This window comes from Centroberyx affinis, unplaced genomic scaffold, assembly GCF_046629955.1.
Source record: "Centroberyx affinis isolate AG114_WGS23_722 - 3 ecotype Tasmania unplaced genomic scaffold, CSIRO-AGI_Caff_v1 ptg002206l_1, whole genome shotgun sequence".
Classification (NCBI taxonomy): Eukaryota; Metazoa; Chordata; class Actinopteri; order Beryciformes; family Berycidae; genus Centroberyx; species Centroberyx affinis.
The window spans coordinates 120,526-142,728 of NW_027280510.1; the positions used below are offsets into that span (position 1 = coordinate 120,526).

The following is a 22,203-nucleotide window of genomic DNA, read 5'->3' on the forward strand; positions in this document are numbered from 1 at the left end:
TCTGTGATTTTTACATTAAAGTGTCTTATTACTAATCCGATTTCCCTTATGAAAGATCACTTTAATATTTCTGTATGGATTTATGTCTCGGTGGCACCCAATAATGAGAATATAGTCACCTTTTTAAATTTTTTTTAACCTTTTTTTCTTCTCCTATGGTATCACTATAATATCCCTACAGGCAATTTGTAGGTTTGCTGAGAGACTTTATAGTATCCTTCTTAAAATTTAGGATTTCAGTTTAGTTATTCTCTGTAATGGTTGAACTCCATAGATCAAATATCTATCTATCTATCTATCTATCTATCTATCTATCTATCTATCTATCAGTAAGTAGTATGAAAGTGATGCAAGAAAGTCGAAGTGTTAGTCTTTTAAAGGGAAAAAACGAAATGAATATTCACGATTACATCATCTATACATGCCTGCCTGTATGTCTATATTTGGTAGGTGGAAAAGGGAAGTGAGACGTTTCTCAATAAAGATGACAGCAGTGAGGATTCCCGGGCGGGGGGGGGCGGGGACCTTTATTTTTTTTTTGGCCATTTCTGAATCCTGCGTTGAAAGTTTGTTCTGCAGCAATATTACATCTGTATTTCAATAGGCTACTCCGTCGTCATGGGTAAACGTTAGCGTCCTGCTGAATGTCCCGTAACCCCGCCCCTCCGCGCTGTCTATTTATACAATTTTGCAACACCAGGGTTTGACAGCTACAGTAGGGACAGACAGTGGCAGCCAGCAGCAGCAACACCACCACTACTATTACTGCACCTAAATGGATGCAACTTCAACATAACAGTAAAAACCCAGACCTGCATTTCTTAGACACAACCTGCGGCGTGAATTTTCTTTTTTTTTTCTCCAGTCACTGCATTTCTCCAGATTTGCAAATCACCCGGCAAATTTGCTGCAGATTCCCATCTTTTTTTTTTTTTTTTATTATTATTCTTTTGCCTTGACTCACAAAAACAATGACAGAAGGTACCAACATGACAGAGAGTGATGCGGCAGGGAAGGATGCGCTGGCCGCCGTGCCCGCGGGCGAGAAGCTGCCGGCGGAGGCGGAGGAGGAGAAGAGGGAGAACGGGGAGAGCAAAGGAGCAGCCCGGGGAGCCGCCGACCAGGAGGAGGAGGAGGACGACGAGTTTGTGCACCCGGAGGGCGGCTGGGGGTGGTTGGTCATGCTGGCCGCCATGTGGTGCAACGGCTCGGTGTTTGGGATTCAAAACGCCTTCGGCATCCTCTTCCTCTCCCTCCTCCGGGAGTTTGGCTCCGAGGACGATGAAGACCTCCGCTTCAGGACAGGTGAGTCGGAGAGAGGATGTGAGACCCCAGAGTTCACATCTACTTTAATGTTCAGAGTTGGCCCTAACGTGTCAAAATACCCACAAACTGGCCCCAAATGCAGCTGGTATCCCATTTAAATGTATTGTGAATGTGTATTGTGGGTGTATTGTATGTTTTCCACGGCGAATAGGAGGGAAAATGCGTTTACAGTGTCCAAAATATGCAATTACAACTTAGCTGAAGGTCTGACTCACAGTGAGCTGGTAGTGTCTTGCTCAAGGACACTTCGGCCGGACACATGCCGGCCGTTTGTGGCGGGGAATTGGACCGGAGACCTTGCTGTTACGGGTCCGACCAGCCGGCACAAATGGCATCTAGTTACATGTGTAAAAATACATTTACTGGCCATTTTTTGTGTCATAATTTAAAAAATATATATATATTCTGAATATGTATGTGAAATGTGCGTTTTTGCGGTTTGGGCGAACGTTAACCGGTTAACTTTGCACTGTACTTACTGTAAGTTAGCTAACGTCAGCTAGCTAAGTAATATGATCTGTCATTTCCTGACGAGAAAAATTTCCATGGCATGGACTTGCACAGTGAAATGCTCCTCAGACAAAGACATGGGGTTCATAAGAAGCAGCTGTGGGGATATTAGTAGTAAATTGTTTAATTAATGCCATATTACTTGATGTCACCGCAGTATTTTCTACTGTTCTTTAGGTGTAGCAGTGAAATGCAAAAGTTGCCAGTAGTTTTTGCACTGCAGCATGCTTTTAGTGAATGAGCCAGGAAACATGCAGAGACATGAGGAGTCTGGTGTGTGTGTGTGTGTGTGTGTGTGCGTGTGTGTGTGGCACATTATCTTTAATTAACTTAAAGTAAATTATCTGCTCATGTGCCATTCAGAAAAGAGAAAAAGTTAAGTCACTGATCCCAAACCAGCATTACTATGAATATGAATATGAATGGTTTGAACTCACTATCATAGGAAAAAAAAAAAACACATTAAAAGTAGAGAGTACAATTTTTACAGTACAGGTACAAATTTGATTTAACTTATTTGATTAAATAATTTACTTTACATTTTTTATTTTATTTTATTTTATTTTATTTACTTTATTACTAACCCCAGGCCTTTTGAAGTGTCTTTTGCCTCTTGCGATGCGGTCTAGTAAATAACAATTTGTGGTTTTGGGGAAAGGGGAGTGGTGTTGTCATAGTCATACTCATACTCTTTCTTTCTTTCTGTTTTATAAACGCAGCACATGGGCAATGGACATGAATGATGAAAGAGTTTCCACCTTTCTCACCATTCACTTCCATTAAAAAAAAAAGAACTATTGCAGAGAGTCAGATTAGGGGTGGTGAAGTTTCAGGATAGAGCAATACTGTTAGTTTCACAGTAATGGAAAAGGTCAGATTGAGAAAATATTCTATTCAAGCCTTTCCTCTCTCGCTCTCTCTCTCTCTCTCTCTCTGTGTGAGACCCCCTTCCCTCATGAATAATGACCATGTGCTGTTCCACTGTGATTTCAACCACCTGTTGTTGGTGCTGGTGTTTGGCAGATGAGTGTGAAGAAATACATCTGTATGGAAAATCTCTTTTTTTTTTTTTTATCTCAGTACCCAAAGGTTCAGAGATGTACTGTGTGTAGACTAGACGTTTGCTCCTACATGGAGAGAGGGTAAATGTGGGAGGTCGCAAGGTGATAGAGTCTACTTTTTCCACTGTGATTATATGAGCGTCTGCATTTTACTCGTTATAGGCTATTCTAGCCATTGAAAGCCATTGAAATAGAACAGATGTTACTGTTGATGCAACCATGAATATGATGAAACTTTAAAGGCGCATTAAGTGATCTATATGACTATTATCAACCTCTATTGGCAACCAGTGGGAATTGCAGCAATACGCCTCAGATGTCGTCATCATTTCCATCACTTCATTTCAAGATTTCCGAATCAAAAAATAGACAGCGTATGGGAAAAAACTAGCTATATAACATTTGTATGTTTGTTTGTATGTGAAAAAAATTGCTTTACACATGTTTTTTATAATTTACGAGCTTTTCGTGTAGTTTTAAAATGCAATTTGCTAACGCCCAAGTGGTTACCCACCAGTTATTGCGTCATATAATTAGGCTATGAGTTACTTGGGGCTTTCTCCGACATGGGTATGCATCATGCAAATCCTCTGCCCCCCCACCCCCCACTGACTTACTCACTCGGCCTCGGTGAGTAATGTCCCTCCCTATGTCAAGCTTGGACAACTGGACGACGGGAAAACTGGGGAGAGGGAGGGGATTGGACAGCTGGACTCAAAGCTTGCTTATGCAACTCTCAGTAAGGATTTCAGTGGGAAGAAGTGCTGGGCTTTTTTGTTTTGACAAGTGATATCAGGACACTGGGCACAGTATTGCATGCTGGAGGTAATTGTAGTGCAACAACAGCACTCTGTAGCCTGACGCAAATTGATAATGAGGATGATTATCTGGCTGTTGCTAATGTAGCCATGTCTTAGGTTTATACTTTTCAGTAATTGAAACAGACCATACGAGTGTTTATCGTAAAAAGAACCTACACTCTATACGTCAAAATAACCACAAATACGGTAGCCATTTTTCAAGTATTTTAGCTGACAGTCTTATCCAGAGCCAACTTAAGCCTCAACCCTTAGATCACCAATATTATTAGCAACTGATACTACAGCTAGACAATATTCCTGTGACCCTACAATGACCATGTAAGAGAAAAGTGCAAGGAAAATAAATTTAAAAAACGAGCTAAGGACCGAGGTAGGAGGTTTTTTTTTCATTATACAATTTAACAACAAATTGCAGCTAAAATACAGTCAGTAATGAAGCAGGTAACTGGATAGTCTGTGTAGTGCTAGTAATATGTTGTGCTGATTTCACTATTAAATGAAGCACAAAATTCCTCTGGAAGGGTTTAAAATTTAACATGTTATGTAGGCTAATCATTTGGGTCTCTCAAAACCTTTGGACCCCCCTTTGGACCTGGTCTTGTCTTGAGTCAACTTAGTCGAGTCAAGATCAATTCCAAGACCTGGTCCAGTCGAGTTCAAGTCATCAGAGACCAGGTACGATAAGGATCCAAAGGACATATTGTAGGTAGAACCACTGCAAATCTTGTCCTTCACCTGAAGACCCGCACTTGTTCCTGCTTATTTAAACCCAAACCATCGACCTTGCTGTCCATCTCTCTGTCCCACCCTTGACTGAGGTCTGCTGTTCCTGGTCCTGGATTTACGTCTGCCTGATGCCTTCAAGGCTCTGATCGAGCTCCATAACTTAAACATCATTCAGACCGAGCTCAACCACTTTGCTTTGTGTTGTTTTGCTCTATCAAAAGTCATCACGCGTTTCTTCGGGTGTGTTCTTGGGTCAAACATCAGGTTTGTTAAGCACTATTTTTTTTAAGTAGACCTATTTTTTGTATTTTAGCATTTTAATTCATTTCATAATGCCCAAATAAAATCCATTATCATATATCTGGAAAATGTAATCTTGAAAGTATGCTTTACTCTAGAGAGTTAGCTAGCTAAGTAGCTACAACTATTTGGATGTCATGGGATAGGTAGGCTAGCAATCTATAATTACTTGTTTAGCCTACCAGAGCTAAAGTTAGCAGCCCAAATATTTAAGGCTACTTCAGGTAACGTTACCAGGAAGACCAACAACCTCTGACTCTTCCATGCATTATATTCTTCTTCATATCATTCTAAACTGACAGAGATTGGCCATATAATTGGACAGAGTTGTAATAATTCTCTCTTCCACCTTCCATTCAAAGATGAAGGGGACCTAGGAACAAAAATGTAATGACCGAGAGAATTTGAGAACCAGATTTTTGCCCCAATGTGATTGGTTCTCACACTGCAACCATTGAGCTCATTTGCATAATTAAAAGTTTTTTCAACTTTTCTCATTTCATTGTGGGCCTGGTTCACATCGCCACCTATCCCTTCATGCTGTACGCACGCGGTTACTTGCTTCTCATAGACAGTGAATGGAGAAATTGTATCACATCACATCTGGTGTGCAAATCCCATTAGAGCCTATTTCTTCTCTACACTCTTCCTCTGTAATCTGGAGAGTTACATCAGTGTGCCTTAAGTTCAGCTGTCATCCGCCTCCCACATCCCCATACTCTAGATGTCAATGTTTCATTTAGGGAGAAATATTATTCATCCAGGCAGGATGCCAAGGATTTCTGGTCAGTGGGGTTGTGGCGTTGCAGTCACCCCGATTATATTACAAGCTGAGTCACCGGGTATGTTTCATTTGCTGCATGTCTGCTTGGAAAATTAGGCCAGGCCTTTTGGGTTTTTTGAAGGCAAGCCAGCAGAAGACAAAATGCTCTTCCTTCTATAGTATGACTTCACCACTTTGGTATGAGTGTTGGCTGAGTACTCATGAGTGTAATGGTGAGGCCATCAGGGATTTCTCCATGGCGTGTGTGTGTGCGTAAAGTCTAGATCAGTAATACCAATGATTTTTGACTAGTTTCATATCGTTCATTCAAGTCAAGTTGAGTAAAGTAGAGTTTTTGTGTGAGTGTTTTTGTGCAATCACATGCAAAGTGATGCAATGTACTTCAGTGCCTGGAACAATGAGTCGATTTAACTTTTCTGCAATACCACATCCCTGATTCAGATTAGAAAAAAAACGCTGTTGAAGTGATCCTGGACATTAAAGATCTCGGACCCCAAAGATGTAGGCCTAAAGTTTTCATTTGGATTTAGATGGTTGGTTTTAGACTTCTGCCTCTTGCCGGTGTTGCCGGCCAAAATAGTACATTTCCTGTTGTTTTTCCTCCATCAGTGCGACTTCTGACGTGAGCGCACACATTCTTTTACGTGTTTTTCCAAACATGGTGGCCCGTTCCCAGAGAGAAAGGCAAAGTGCTCTGTCTAACCAGAGGTGACCGCTCTCCAGCTCTGGTCTTCCTGTCGTGAGAGGAGGGCGAGACGGGGATTGATTGGCTAGTTGAGAGGTCTGGAAGCTGGACACCGCGGTAGAGGAAGTGTCGAGAAAGGCAGACGTGGCGAGACAGGCCCATCGCCCCGACAGGCAGGAAGACAGGATCTCAGACCAGGAAGACTCGATAAACAACATGAATCTTCTTAATGGGATCCCTTTCCTTCCGCCAATGGTATTTTTGTCTTAGGGTTAGAAGAAAAATATAGATCTGGAATGACAGGGCTAATGAGATTATAAGGATTGGATGATTAGATATTTACAGTAACCATAGTAACCATAGTAACCATTGTGTTTGTCAAAGCAATGTGATTTGATTAGCTTCATGAGCTGTAGGTCTAGACTGGCAGATTAGACCTAGAGCTGGGCAAATAATTCAATATTATTATCATCAATTTCAATAGAATCATATTATGATGAAGTATTGATATCACGTTATCATGATACACAAGTCTGTCTAAACGTATGATAAAGGGCAAATAGTAGCCTAATTAACATCTCTCACAAAATGAGATCTGAAACAAGTTAGGGAATATTATTTGAAGTTGCAGTGTTTTATCGTATCGAATATCGTACCAATATCAAAATAATTTCTTAGGATTATTATTTAAATTTTGTCCATATCGCCCAGCTCTATTAGGCCCACTTGTTAACTGTGTTGATTTAAGCCTAACAAATATTAACGTAGGCCCAGTCCAGTTTTTTTCTTAAAATTCTGCTACCCTCTAACTACCCTCACTGCCCTGGCATGACCTCATGTATCTGCAGACGACATACCCAGTTTATCTTAAGACAGCAGTTTCCTGTGCGTCCAACCTAACAATTCAGACGTGAACTCGTCCCCATCCGTCTGCACCTATAGGCCTATAGGAGTAACATGGTTTGCACTGATATGGTAACTGAATCTGCCCCGAACAGATTCACAATGGCTCTTGGGGGAGTTGGAGACATTGAGGGTTTTAAAAAAAAAAGGCCTCAAGAACTGACAAATAATGGAGATGAGCTCTGTTTAAGACAGTGTTTCAGCATGTTTCCCTTTACATGGTGGGTCTGTAAGATGTAACTCCCATATTAGCAGATTGTATCGTAGGCTCTGTCTTTGCGCATGAGTGGAACTTTATCTTAAACCTCACAGAGAGTGCTAATATGTGAAGGACTGGACCTTGTGCTTTAGATATGGCACTAGTTTTGATCAGTGACATTTTTTTAAAAGCCCAAAGTGAAGAAAACAAGCTGAGATATTAAAACCACAAAGTATAGGACTACCAATAGGCGTATAAAGTTGAGTTATATTGTTACTGTTGTATGTTAGCTTTCAGTAAAGTGTAATGTAACAGTTTTCTTGGCTCATTTGCATTCTGAATTTGATACCTTCAGATGTTCTGGTGAGTCAGTTCATTTTGTGGATAATTCAGTTCAGTCCAAATCAGTACAACTTTATTAATCTCACATGGGGCAATTTAAGACATAATTAAAAGGTACAAGCAAACACTCAAAAGAAGACACAGAATGAAATTATCACTTAATAAAAAGAGACATAATAGGTCAGATTACCAGTTTTCCATTTGCATAGTCGTTCTATTAAAGTGCAGTGATAGATCAAAAGACATTAAATAAGCCTAATACTTTTGGACCTTTGCTCTTTTTTGAGGTGGTTTTTATTGCATTTAGGGAGCAATGTTCAATGTGGAAATCTGCACTGTGTGTACTAGATATTCCTGGCAGAGTTGAGTTGGAGAATTCATGTGTGCCTGTGAATCTGAGATGCAGAAGGTCTACACACTGAAAACCCATTTAAGCTCCCTGTGCAGTGTGAGACCCAACAAAGGACATACCAACAGACGTGTTGCAGCAAGCTTTCTCCTTTGATATTCAAACTCAGGTGCTAGGCTGAGGTGGAAGCAAGTTGTGGTTAAATTTGTGCTTAATGTATGGCATGCTAGTATGGTGCTTTATCATGTATATATGACCTAGATTTTGGTGACATCCAGAGTAAATAGGAGCACCACACTGAACGGCATAAATAGTCAGACCGACAAAATGTATAAATAAACGGCAATAAGGAACACAATAAAACGGTCAGATATGATTTTAAAATTTTTACAGGAAAGAATGAATTCCTTTTGGCCACTGTGAGTCTTATTGATCCAAAATAGAGAACAGTTCTGCAGCTACTTCGCTCTCCAACCAAGGTGCTTAAACAAAAGCATGAACCAGAAGAAAAGAAAATGTCCAGCAACACTTGGTGGTAGAATATGCCTCCGTCTAGAGAATTCGTGACTCACAGCGTGTAAAGTTGTCGTGGCATTTGAAATTCCCTCAGAAGTGAAAGTCTCCTAGGAGTCACATTTTAATCGAATTAGCATGGTCGGTGTGTGCCCTTTCACTTGGGGGACCAGTAGTGGAGTCTGCACTTGGCTGTCGTCTAAGCCCTCCTGGTGGAAGCACAATAAAAAAAAAACACTTGATGCCTGTTCAGCTTACTGGCCGAAAAGGGTAAAAAAAATATATAGATTACTAGCTAATGTAGTGGTAAAAGCTGTGACAGGACAGTTCTCGGCTCTTTTGTTGTGCTCAGCCGCAGGAAACCCACAAGGCAGAATTAATCCCAAATCTCATTCACAGGTTTCTCTAACATGTTATTCATGGCAACGTGGCACCGATCACTTGACTATAGCCTTGCCTCTCACAAGCCAGGTGGCATGGTAGACTTATCATGCTGACTGGTTCAATTTACTGTTTTAATAATTAATCTTAATGGGTCGCCGCAGTAAACAAGGTCCAGTCTTTTTTTACAAGCCAGAAAGACACCTAGGCTAATTTGCCTCCCTGCCTTTCCAGACATTGGAAAAGTAGATTTAAAAAAAGCACATATCAATGTTAATATTAATGCTTGTGAAAAACACACACAAAGTGTACCAAAATCATCCAGTTCTTGTAAATGTCACAGAACATATTTAGGTTGTATTTTTAATTAAAGTGTCCAGAAGCAAGTAAAACACAAATAAAATGCTTTTGCTCCCTGCTGAGGTTTAATCACTCATACTTAAGCTCCAGTGCGCATGAGTGACCCCATTTGAAAGGAAAAATTGTGTTTACTGATACAATGTGTAGCCAATGTCTATCTATATTAATGTAGATTCTCCCAACTCAAAACTAGTGGGCCAAACACATACATTATTATTTAGGAGTTGGATTAAAGCTCTTATGGTTTAATGTTGATTTCCTGTCCTGATGAGGTAGTAAATTATTTCTCTATAGCCCCACACAGCTCACTGTTATTTAATTAAGGGACATTAAGCTGCTCGAGGCTGTAGAATTATTCTTTATGATTAACTATAAGGAGATTTAAACAGTAAGAAAAGACCCATTTCTGTGTGAACTTGTGCTGCCAAGCACATTTCTGTCTCAGCAGGGCTTCTGAAATGTTTTACCTGGACTTTTCACTTCAGTGGCCGGTCTCCATCTCAGACCAACTCTGTCTGTGACTCCAGGGCTCCAGCCAAAGTTTTTCAGTCAAGTCATGATCCAAATTTTTTATTCATATGAATACCCCGTGGTCCCTAATAGTATGTCTAGGCCTGTTATATTGCATTATCAACGCTAAAGAAAGTCTGTGCCGTGTTCCCCACAGTTAATCTAAATGCATTTCTTTTGCATTTAATTTTATTTCCTTTAATCAGTGAGGTTGACTTGAGGTCTTTGTGCTTTAAAGTAGTTGTAGTAGTGGCATGCAAAAACCCTTTAGGCAGAAATGTTGTGTTGGGGTTGCTGGGACAAAATTTCATCAAATGAGCTTCTGTGGTCTCTTGTTTATCCATTTTGGGTTCCTTGACAAAAGTTTGGAAACCCCTGCTGCAATGTCCCAATTGCTGTTGAAATAAAACAGGCGCACTTAAGTGTGCAGCATTTCTTATCTTTTCATGAGATGAGTTGCCTCTGACCAGTCATGAGGGCAGATGGAGGCCTCGCTGGCCAGCTGTTGCCCCCCCCCCCCCCCCCCCCCCGAAACCCTACCTCACATAGGTCTGTTCCAGTGCCAAAGATAATATATGCAGAGCCGGGTAATCGGAAACCTTAATCAACCAATCGCACTGCATAATGTTGGGGTGGGGAGGTCCAGCCCATGGACCGCCCCCCTGCCAGGTCAGTGGCCTTCACATCTGTGTGTAATGGGCTCTGGTTCCCTCCCAGTAAGGAATGCCTGATGGGGTTATTCCTGGGCCTCGTGCCGTAAAAGCCGTTTACCCATACGCTAATGTTAGAGAACCATGAAAGACCTTTGGACCGTCCAGGCAGAGTCCTCAGAGTCCCTCATCGTACTGTTTTGATGAATCTGGAGTAACCTGAACCGAATTGGTTGACTGACGTTCATGTCAATAACAAGCGCTCATTTTACCATGTTATGACTGAATGTTTTTTTCCCTAGGCACGAAAGCAAAATATTAACAGCAGCAAGAAGCTGATAAAAGATGTTTTGTCTCCGGATGTGAAACTGACACGTTGACAACAACTGAGCTGAGATGTACGGTTAAATACTGAAAATATTGTTTCAGTATCGCTGCCTGTGAGGGCCCACTATGCTCTGACCGATAGGAGCCACTTTGATGGAGCTCCGGTGACTGTGAATGTGGAGGGTGTGAGGTAGCCTGGGTGCCTGTATGTGCTGTACGTCACCATAATTGCCTACAGACTCAGACTACACTGGTGCCTGGCAGTGAGTTTCCCCTGACTCGTTTAGCAGCTAGGCTGTACTGACAAGCCAGTGATTGGTTGGAGTTTGACCCGGCTCTGCCAACATTAGATGCAACATAGTGTAGTCTCAGACAGTGCTGCAGCCATTAATCCACAAACATGAAGAATGACCCTGACGCAGGTGTGATTGTGCAACACGGTCTAGATGTTTGTAATTCCTGTACACATTAACAAGCAAGAATACACTTCACCAAGGTGCTATTGGTTTGATCTTTCCATTTGTAAAAGAGGAAGCAAATGAATACTAATGATTACTTCATTATTGATTAATCTATTATTTTTTCGATTAATCGACTAATCATTTAGTCAAAAAAAATTGTAAAATAATGACAAATGCCCATCACAAGTTACCAGAGCTCAAGGTGATGTCTTAAAATTGCTTACTTAGTCTGACCAGCAGCCAAAAAAACCTCCAAAGTATTCTAACCCTAACCCTATAATGTCATGAAACAGAGAAAAGCAAACAGATCTTAGAATTTGTAAAGCTGTAACCAAAAAATGTTTGGTATTTTTACTTGATAAATGACTAAAATTATTTATCGGCTATAATCAATAAATTTTCTGTCGATTGACCAATCTATTAATCAACTAATCGTTTCGGCACTAGAGGGATCAAGATGCACGCTTTTGATAATGCCGCACCCTGGCACAGAGTTCATCCATGCCTAGCTATCCAATGGCTGGGCAACTTGTTCTTTACAGCTCAATGAGAAGAGCAGGGCTTTAACACTTCCAGGGTCTGAGGTTTGATTCCCATTATGGCCATCCAGACCACAGAGTGACTGTATGTGAAAACATGAATGCAGTCCTGCAGGGAATGATCTTTCCAAGCTTTCTTCTAGAGGAAATCTTCAACGGTCCCCTCAATGTTATACAGCAATATCACTTTCTGTATATCCAAGCCCTGATCCCGGGCTTAACCCCACACAGACAAACATTCCAGCCCTGTTTTCAAAGTAGACGTTAACAACCTATGGCTCCTATTAAATTATGTCTATGGTCCTTTGGGTTTAAATTCAACAATTTGTGTCCACTGCCTGTCTCAGAATAGACTACAAAGTATAAAGGACTATAGTCAGGAGCATTAACACATGGCCTGTGTGGGCAAGCAAGAGAGTTTTCAAAAGCAGCAGCACGTGGATCAAATCACTCCAAAAACGTTCACAAGTTTTGAGCATACACAAGTTAATATTTTACAGGGTGTTTGATCTCTGTCACAAGTAAGCTCAGGTTTGAGCTTAGGTGAAGGTTGTTGAGAGATAAAGCCTAGAGAAAGTAAACACGTTCGATGCAGAGTGCCGCTTCAACGGGACAAGGTACCGACCGGGAGGACCAATTGTTTGGCTTCCTGCTTATGACACTCATCATCAGCCCACAACCCGAGGGGCTGGAAAACACACCAGCAAATGGAGGTGGAAGGCTTGTTGACAGTTACTTTAGTCAGTTGCTCTAACCAGGTAGACTGACCAGAGGCATTAAAGCTACAGGTGTGTAGTATTTCTCCTTCTGAGACCAATTTGATACACATCTAGTTACGTAATCAAAGATTCAATGCACCTAAGATACATTTTAAGTAGCCAACAATTCAATACGATTCGATTCAGCCCTGTCTAGATGCCATACGATGCAGGGCGATACAATGTTATTCAGTAAACACTCCATGCAATCCATTTCACTTCTACTTTAGTTTGCTATTAGTTGCAAGAAGGAATCTTTAGGCATAAAACAATCCAGTTATGTGTGTGAGAGAGAAATATGTACATTAAAACGGTCTCCTTTCTTCACAATTTGATGACCATGATAACATCCTATTTGAAATCTCTTCTGTTGATAGTAAAGAAATGAAAAACAGTCAAGTCAAAATAATACTTTCAAATGGACAGAGTGCAATAGCTTCAGTAATCGAGTTTGATCGTGCAGAGCTGTTGTCGAGGGTACCATGGAAGAACATTTTGATACCTTTTACGATGCTAGTGCTGCCATTAGGTGAAGAGGAGCAAGTAGGGGCACTCTGTCCCACTTGCCCACTTTGAATGGGCTGTAAGATTAGTTCTGCTGCCTGGATATTTGTTGCTGTTTTGCATATTGACAAAATTTTATCAAGGTTTTATCTTTCTTTTAAAACCCAAAGTGGGTCCACACCTCAGATCTGTGAATCGTCATACCCCTAATTAAAGTTGAAAATAAGCCGTCTTTGGTGAAGGGGCTAAAACATTCTGTGGTACAATGATCCTGTAAGATACAATAAAATATACAATATGATGAAACGGTACGATATAATACAATGTGATACGATAGTATACGATACAACACGATATAATAAGATACAATTTGGAATGATAAGATATGGTACATTATGATAAGATATACAACACAATGTGATATGATAAAATACAATACGATATGAAACAATACTATAAAGTATGATATGATTATTTCACAAAATCATTAATTTATGTTTTCCCCTTAAAATACCAGCTCCTGACACAACTTACATTTGATTCTACTTACTACTTACTGTTAATTTAGGTCAGAGAGATTTATATCAGCCTTAAAAGGTGGCTAAACTCTAAACGCTGCAAATGAAAATGTGGATAAACTGAGTTTAGGTGGGTTTATTCCCCACTGCATCTCTGAATACATTACATTACAATATTATATTGTACTGAAGGAAATTCAGTTTACAAAGGACAGCTCAGAACACATAATACACATCATACATCACACTGAGCCACATGCAAAACACTAGCAAGTTAACAAGATTCAGAGTTATGTGATCAATCTGGTCTGTCTGTTTATGTGCACAGAAAGGCCAGCGCAGACATATAGTGAGAAACACAGACAATGTGTGCACCATATAAAACATTACCATTATTATCTCATGATGCTCATGATTGCATGAATTTACATTCAACTCAGTACATTGTCGCAAACTGAGACTTTGCGAATAAACTAAAACTGAACCAAACCTATCTTGTCTACTTGTAAAACTTAGTTTTTAACCAAGTTTTTGCATTTTTTTTTTATGTGTGGGGTAAGAAAGAGAATGGACTTTGGTTAAAGATTTTTTTTTACTGAACGCTAACTGAAAAATACATGCAAATCATTTTTTGTAATAATTTATTACTAATTAATAAACCCTAACTAAATAAAAACATTTGTACAAACATACATTTGTAAGAAGAAAAAGAAAAATCATAAAAACTAATCCCAAAAACATCCCAAACTATAATAACCCTGATCATGACAGTGCAATGGATCAACATACGATAAGATAGTTACTTGTTTAACAGCTACTTTTCGTCTTAGTTTTAGTTAACAATAAACTTGGTTGTGATATATACAGTATATATTTCAGTGTCTGTTGTATGTTGTGCACTGTCCACTTGCACTGAATGTGAGGTGCAGTTGTACTTGTGCCTCTGTCTCTATGTACTGTGTTAATTCCTCTACATTTATTGCACTTGATTGCAAACTGTCTGGTTTTCCCCAAACAGCTGACCGTAACATCTCATTATTATTTGGTGGGCAGTCTAACCAAAGTAGGGTTCCTCTGTGATGTGGAAACTGCCGCAGAGTTGTTGTTATTCTTTTTTCTGACACCTCTGGCTGCGTACTAATCAAATTATTTCTGCTCCCTTAACAGCTCAGTTGAATAATTGTGGTTGGAGTTCCCATCTGTACGCGTGTCCTGAGATCACCCAACACTAGCAGTGGTTGGATTAGCTCTCACCCTACTAGGAAACACGTCCCAACAAAGTATTATTTAAGCTTTGAAACTTAAAAAAAACCCATTTCCCTCTTGTCCAGTTCAGTTACCTGGTTGAAGGGATTAGTCTGAAGCATTGATGTGACTTTCTCTGTCTCTGACTTTTTGTGAAAACCAGTCAGACAAAGGATTCTGCAGATATAGAGGATAAAAGCAACATGAGATGTGAATCTAAACTCTGGCCTGGTGCCGTTTCTATACTATGCGTTAAAGAGGGGTGGAAGGAAAGCTCCCCCAATCACCAACAACCCTTCACACGCCACCCCCTATCCCCTTGCCTTCCCTCGCACACAACTCCCACTTAACATCTTTCATATGGACCTCTTGCATTATTGCAGTGAGAAGTCGTTCCAAGTATTCTATGGCGTGTTTTCCCTCTGGTGTAGCTGTAAATTATTTTTTTGGCTGCACCTCCTCTGTTCTGCTGGGTCATCATCACGCTTATGTTTTCACTTCCCGTGGTGCGAGGGCTGGAGAACACGAGCTGGAACTTCACGTGCGTCGCATATAACAGACCGCTGTTCCTTACTGCTTCTCCCCTCCAGAGCCTCTTATAGGATAAATGGCTTCCAGCTGGTGTGTGTGTGGCTGATGGAGTCATGGTTGTGATGCTGTATGGTCCACTCAGGCCCAGATGTGCGTCTGTAGCGCAGTGAGGCCCTGATTAGGGTCCTTGGGATTAAACAGCATCGGCTCTAATGCCATAGTTGGACGGGATTGGTTTTCAGGACAATAGCCCTAATCGCACAGGACTAATATTACCTGCGGACGCCCAGTGATTTGTAATAATTGCGGAGATTGTCTGTGATTTTAATCCTGTGCAAGTCTGCCGTATCTGTAATTTTGTTAAGTAAAAATTCCAGCGCAAATTACCTCCCGTATTTTGGTGAAGCGAGAGGTCCCCCGATTGTACTAATCCTGCGCAAATCGAACTCAGTAGGCTAATTCCAGCTGTAATTTGTTTTTGCAGCAGGATTTCTATCTTTTTTGCATCAAGGAAAAATGTAGGCAGTAGTGGAATCTATGGTTGAAGGTTTTGAATGCATTTCTGGCGCAGATTAAAAGGTTTACTTTGCTAAATCAGACAAATCAGTAACAATTATAAAATCTTGACCTTATACAACTGTATCTGGGGCGCTGGTGATTAGAGTGAATTTCATTATCTTGTGCGAAAGTGTTTCATGAAACGCAGAGGTTGAGGGTTATGTAATTCATTAATTACATGAAGTCCCACATAATACTATTCCAATAGGGCTCATGTCTGATATGTCATTGTTGTCACTTGACATCTGTAATGTCAATGACCAATTTGTGCGGGATGAAAGAACTTAAATCTGTCTCATCACACACACTGACATTCAGCGTTGTTAAGTCTGTGAATCGTCGTGTAAAAAGTCTAATGTGAGGAACCCCACACATTACATTTGATGATTAGCTTAAAACAATAATACAACTGTCTGATACTGTGTGTAAGCAAATACAGACTGTAGACAGTTAACTGGAGCTGCTACAAAGGTCTTTGACAAGCCCCTTTGATCTTGTTCTTCTAATCAATAAATTTTTTTGGCATGATGTCGGCCCACTTAATGTCTCAGTTGGCCAAGGGGCTGAAATTGAGCTGAGGGCAGAGGCAAACATTTCCTCGGGTGCCTCCATGTTGATGAAAACTCAGGCCTCACTTGCCATAAAATGCCAACAGAATCTCCATTTTGTAATATCCATTCAGGCTGAACTAGTTTCCCCTGATACTGTACTTTTTACAGGGCAAATGACTGAAGGTAAAACAGGCTGAAATCTCATCTGACTTGGCAGATTTGGACAGGACTATAATCATGGACATGTGCCAGTAATGATTACATGGCCCTACACTGCAAAAAATGTCCATTTTAACAAGTCATTTAGTCTCATATTCTGTCTTAAACTTATATTTTTCTTAAAACAAGTGGAAAATTCTGCCAATGGAGTGAGACAGTTCCCCTTGTTTCCAATGCAGTTTCTCTGGGTTCAGGATTTTTCTAGAATTCTGTGTCAGTATCTTGAAACAAGGCAGAATTAGGCAGATTTTTCCACTAGTATCAAAGACATAAAATTAATTCAAGAAAGTTCTCCAAACAAGTTGATTTGCATTGGAAACAAGTGAAATTACTTCACCCCACTGGCAGATTATTTCACATCTTCTAGGAAAAATCAGATTTTAAGACTCAATTCTAGATTAAATGAGTTCAGATGGATTTTTTTTTTGCAGTGTACCTCCTCCTGTTGAGAACTAATCCTGTCCGAATAGGGCTTAATTATGAATATAATTGCTGGTCAGGAGAGTAAAGGTATAACTGGGGCTTTTCTCATTAAGGCTTGACTGGTTCAGTGTAACACCAAGGTGCACAGGCAGAACGCTGCAACGCTTGGCTTTGTTCCAAACGAATATATCCTGTGAGCTAAAAACAGTTAACTATACTTCCTCTTCTCTCTCACTCTCTGGTCACTATAGTAAACAATAAGTAACAGTAAGTAACAGTCTTGTTGCCCTGGCAACACTTGCATCGACTTGCATTTGAGTTCAACATCAGCTTTAGCGATTTTTCCTTATGAAACCGATAACCTTTTAGTCCTCCCACTCCAATCTAGACTATATATTTTCGAACAAATCTATCACATCTTGCCAAGTGATGCAAATCTCAGGTCTTTTGAATGGTCTTTTGTGGAGATGTTCCAGCCCTTGCGGTTGCTCTACTGTTACTCCACCGCCCCTCAGGGGGGACATTAGTAATGAGTCTCAGCTATGTGCCAAACATGTTCAGCTTAACATAGGCTACAGCTTATAAACCCATTAACCCTGCTGGCTGGTCCTCTTTTTTTTTTTTTTTTTTAGAAGGAGAGTAGGCAGTCCATTCTCCCTTCGTAGTTTTTTCTTTGTCGAGACGATCTGTAGGAAAGAGTTGGACACAGGAGAAAAGGTTCTGGCGGGATTTGATCCGAGGTCAGCAGGGGTACATGAGGGTCTCTGCACCAACTTCTGCACCATCACTGGGCACAGCTGGTCTTTTATACTATCCTTTCTTTTCTCTTTCTCTCTCTCCCTCCGTCTCACTCTTCCCTTCTTCCTCTTCCTCTCCCTCTGTCTCAGACAGAGGAATTTGCGCTCTGCTTTGTGGGAGTTTGGGCTTAACCGTGGGTTCAGTACTGTACAGTCCACTTCCCGACCCCGGGTCACTGGGTCTAAAATTAGTCTGTGTGATAGTAATGCGAGCTGGCTGGTGAGGCTGCAGGGCGGAGGCGCTGCTGCAGCGGTTCGGCCCAGTGTGCCGCTCCGTCATTACCTCTGCCTGTGGAGATCCAGCGAGCCTGGATCCTGTCCTGGTACGACTGTGTTCCCGTCCAGCACGGGACAGGCCAGAGGTGCGCGCTGCCCTGTGGGAGGCGCTGGACCTTCGCCAATTTGTCAACATCAAGCAGCTTAGCTCAGATCAAACCCAACAGCACTGACCGGTTCTGTGGATGCTGCAGCAGACTGAGCCCACCACTCGCAGCTCTCACCAAAATGCGTCTTTACAACTGTTGCTTGTCACCATACATTACCATAAAAACGACAATTCTGCCTAGGTATTTGCATTGCCTTTAGGAACTATAACATTTTGATTATGGGGGTGTTGTAGCATTCAGTGTTGTGGAAGCTGCTTTGAAAATGGTTTTACAAGATACCAGTTAATTCACATTGGAAGACGTTGAACTACAGCAAGCTAGCTTCAAGAGAAACTGTTTTAAAGTAATAATCCACACATTTTCATAAATACATTTCTGTTTTGCTACTCTCTATCGCTCATTGATGAAAAATAACTGGTAATTGCAGTAGTTAACAATACCTCAACATGACAAAAAAGAAAGAAATGACTACTAGCTACTGCAAAATGTAGTTAAACTAATATTGTAATTACATGTACTGAAACTAGTCCCCAACATTGACAACATTTATGGACACTGCCCACGGATGTGTTGTTATCGAGGCTTTCCATTTGTTTTGGGAGAAGCTGTCAAGTTGCCATGGTGTGGCTTTTACATGACTCCCTGATGAAAATCCCAACCTTTCGGGGTAAAAATAAGAAGATTGGAAGTCATTCTTAGGACTAATGTACGTAAACTGAGATTCTATTCAGACATACCATTGTGCAGTGAAGTGCTAGAACGTCCCTGCCTTCTTCTTGGGTAGATTCCTTGGAAAGGAATCTGACTCAATATTTCGTCTTGACCACTGGTTAGGTATTTCACTGTAGTACAAAATAGTCAGTTCTGTTAAAGATTAAAATCAGGGTTCTCCCTGCCAAACATTTGACCATCTACCTACCTAATTAACATAACCAACTTAAGATGTCAAGCAAACAAGACTGGGGATGGCTGGGCCGTTCTGGCCATGCCTCCACACATGGCATGACTGGTAATATTTTACGTCCCGGGGCGATGTATGGTGTTGTGTCTACTGCCAAGATTTGTTAATATTGTTTCTGCTCTAACACTGACCCTGATCTTTTGCTACATCATTGCATCTCTCAGTGTGCAGTGTTCACTGTACGCACTGTGTCAGTTTTCTTTCTGTGGGATTCATTCAGTGTTGCTATAGTAACAGCTGTGTGAAAAAATACTCTGGAAGTGTGAATGGATGACAATTTGGCCATACTGGCCGCAAAGTCTCCGTTTTGACCACCTGAAATCAACAACAGACATTTTCTTCTCTGTCCTACTGTAGCAGTCTTCCACATGACAAAGGGATAATGGACTCAAAGAAGTCACTGTCTCATGATCAAAGGAGGATATACCAAACATAAGACACACAGATGTCAAGAAGGCTTAGACTGACCTCTCATAAGCATTTGAAGACCAGGACTGCTTATTCTAGAAGTTTTTGCTCAGGGGATTTGTTTCTCCTCATACAGTTCCTGCTCATTATTACATGTGTTTGTATGACCCATGTTCACATGGCCTGCAAACGTTTTGACCCCTGTCATCATAGTGTACATAAACTTTGTTTCACGTTAGCACAAGGCCAAACCATAAAATTTTTTTGAAACCTGCTAGACCATATCTTGTTGATCTTCAGTTGACATCACAGAACATATATGGATAGAATGGGCATTCCTATTCAAATCATCATTCGTGAATTAATTTTGCTCATACAGGAATACACCAACTCTTTGGCAAGTAAGATCTTCGATCAACTTAGCAGCATTTCCACATCTGTGTGTTCAGTATTTAATGCTTTAAGGTGCTTTTGAGATAGATCCAATGCTAGTTTGTAAAATATAAGTACAAGTGTGCACGTCCAACCCAAATCGGGCTCAGCTGCAGGATTTTCTGCACATGGGTGATTGCCTGATGAAGACCTTGTCGGTCGCAACGTTGCAATAAACTTGCTGGGAGAATTCAGTGCTAGTTTGTACCATCTAGTAAACTTACACAATGGGCCAAAGCATTAGCATTCACTATAGTGAACTGAATAAGTCTTACCTTGCGAGGCAGCTGGATTCGCGAGATCACGATGACGCGAGAATCTATCTTGCCAGGCTTCAAGTTATGCGTTTGTGGCCGAACCACAGTGGTGCGGACCAATCAGCCTCCTATGAGGGCAGCTGGGGGCGTGGCTTAGGTGTGACGACAGCGAGAAGCGACTGTTCGTTCACAACCTCCTAAAGAGGCTAGCGTAGATGCTGCTATAACATCAGTTATTTCTGAACTGGAGAGTATTTCTTCATTGAAAGAAGAACAAAGAACAGCACTGAAGGCTTTTCTGGATGGAAAAGATGTTTTCGCTCTTCTCCCGACTGGCTTCGGCAAGAGTTTGTTTATATGGTTCGTTGATCTGATTGGTTGAAGTTAGCCCGTGATAGACGGTGATAGACAGATGGTTCATCCAATCACCTGCCAAGTAGTGCCTGCCCTTTTCCAAACAGTTTCCAAGGACAACTTCCCAGATGGTTCTGTGTAACAAACCATCTGGCAAGTCAGGTTAGAATAAGTCCACCTCAGTGAAATTTCCACCAATCTCCTTGTTGCACAACAGTAAATTGATCAAAGATTTGGAAGTGGATGTATTTAATTAAGTCTACTGTCACAGAGTGGCAGAGTACTAAATCCAAACTGAAACCGCATGTTTCCAACTTAATTAGACTGAAGTGGGGGTAGTGAGGTACATCTGTTCTTGCTGCTAGCATGTTGGCAGGGTGTGTAATTGATTTAGTAACACCTTTTTCTCTCACTTCGTGTTAATTCCAGGGTAACAGCCTGAGATGAAGAGCAGAGTGTTAAGTTGAGTGAGCTTCCCTTATTGCGGTCTCTGGTGTTAAATGAAGCCTGTCTTATTGTGCTCCTAGAAGATGAGGCAGTTCATTCTCCATGTCGAAACATGATATGAGCCTAAGCATCTCTAGTCAACAGATTCCTAGAATGTGTTGCGGGGACAAGTTGTTTATTTGACCAAGCGAGGGAAATGGTCTGTGGCACCACTCAAAAGTAGCAATACGGGCCAACGTGCCTGTCCATTAGTTGTTTCCATTGACTTTGGTTAATAGATAACCCACCAAGTAGTGGCTTAATGCAAGCTTTGTGAATTTATTTGCAGAAATCAAGGCAAACTCACCAGGGATCCATTAGGGCCATTCTGTGCTTTACACACTTGGTCTTATTTGATGTTCCAGGCAGAACAAGCGGGTCAAACAGTACTGATTACTGCTGACAGGACATGTGCAAGCAGAATAGCTGCATACCAACAAAAGGGTATGTTGAACAGAAAGGATTTGGGTTTGAGGATTTCGGTTAAAAAACCCCTCAGAGATGTCACCCCATCGCTCTTTGAACCCATTCTTCCTGGTTTTTACGAGAAACTGAGTTCCTGTGTGCGCCGGGTTTCTGTCTCTCCCTGCTGTACGTTCAGTTGTTGTGGGGTGACTGGGTTCAGAGCAGAGGGGTTTCTCGCAAGAAGTCTAAGCAAATCAGACAGACGACTTAGGGCAGCTCTGCCTTGTCTGTCAGTGACCAAGTACGGCCTGCGGCTAGCGGTGGATGTCACCAGCACAGAGCATCCAGATATTACATTTTTCAATCTGGAATTCCTCTTTGTCTGAAGCGTAAATGCTTTTAAATCAAGAGAGCCAGCAGATGAAAACCGGACAGCAATTTCCTGTTGTCTTTGAGAGATTCTTTGCCCTTTTTGTTCACTGCCATTTATTACAATATGTAGCTTAAAGCAAGCTGATATCCCTACAAATATGAGACTCAGCAGGGAGGACCCCATTGAATTTGGAGGTTTTTTCTGACTGTCTCTGGAATAGGTTGTACAAGGCTGTGTGTTGGTCTAATGTGTTTACTCACACAGGGACACAGACCAGGGTGTTAAGCAAG

General features: G+C 41.2%; 1 protein-coding gene across 1 annotated transcript in view; it reads left to right on the forward strand.

Annotated features, from left to right (window-relative positions):
- Positions 1-726: 726 nt before the first annotated feature.
- The window catches only part of slc16a10 (solute carrier family 16 member 10), a 42,167-nt gene continuing 20,690 nt past the window's right edge, over positions 727-22,203 (forward strand). The window contains exon 1 of the mRNA XM_071532552.1: positions 727-1,305. Within this exon, the coding sequence (XP_071388653.1) occupies positions 972-1,305 (334 nt within the window). The 5' untranslated portion in view covers positions 727-971. The remainder of the gene's footprint in view (positions 1,306-22,203) is intronic.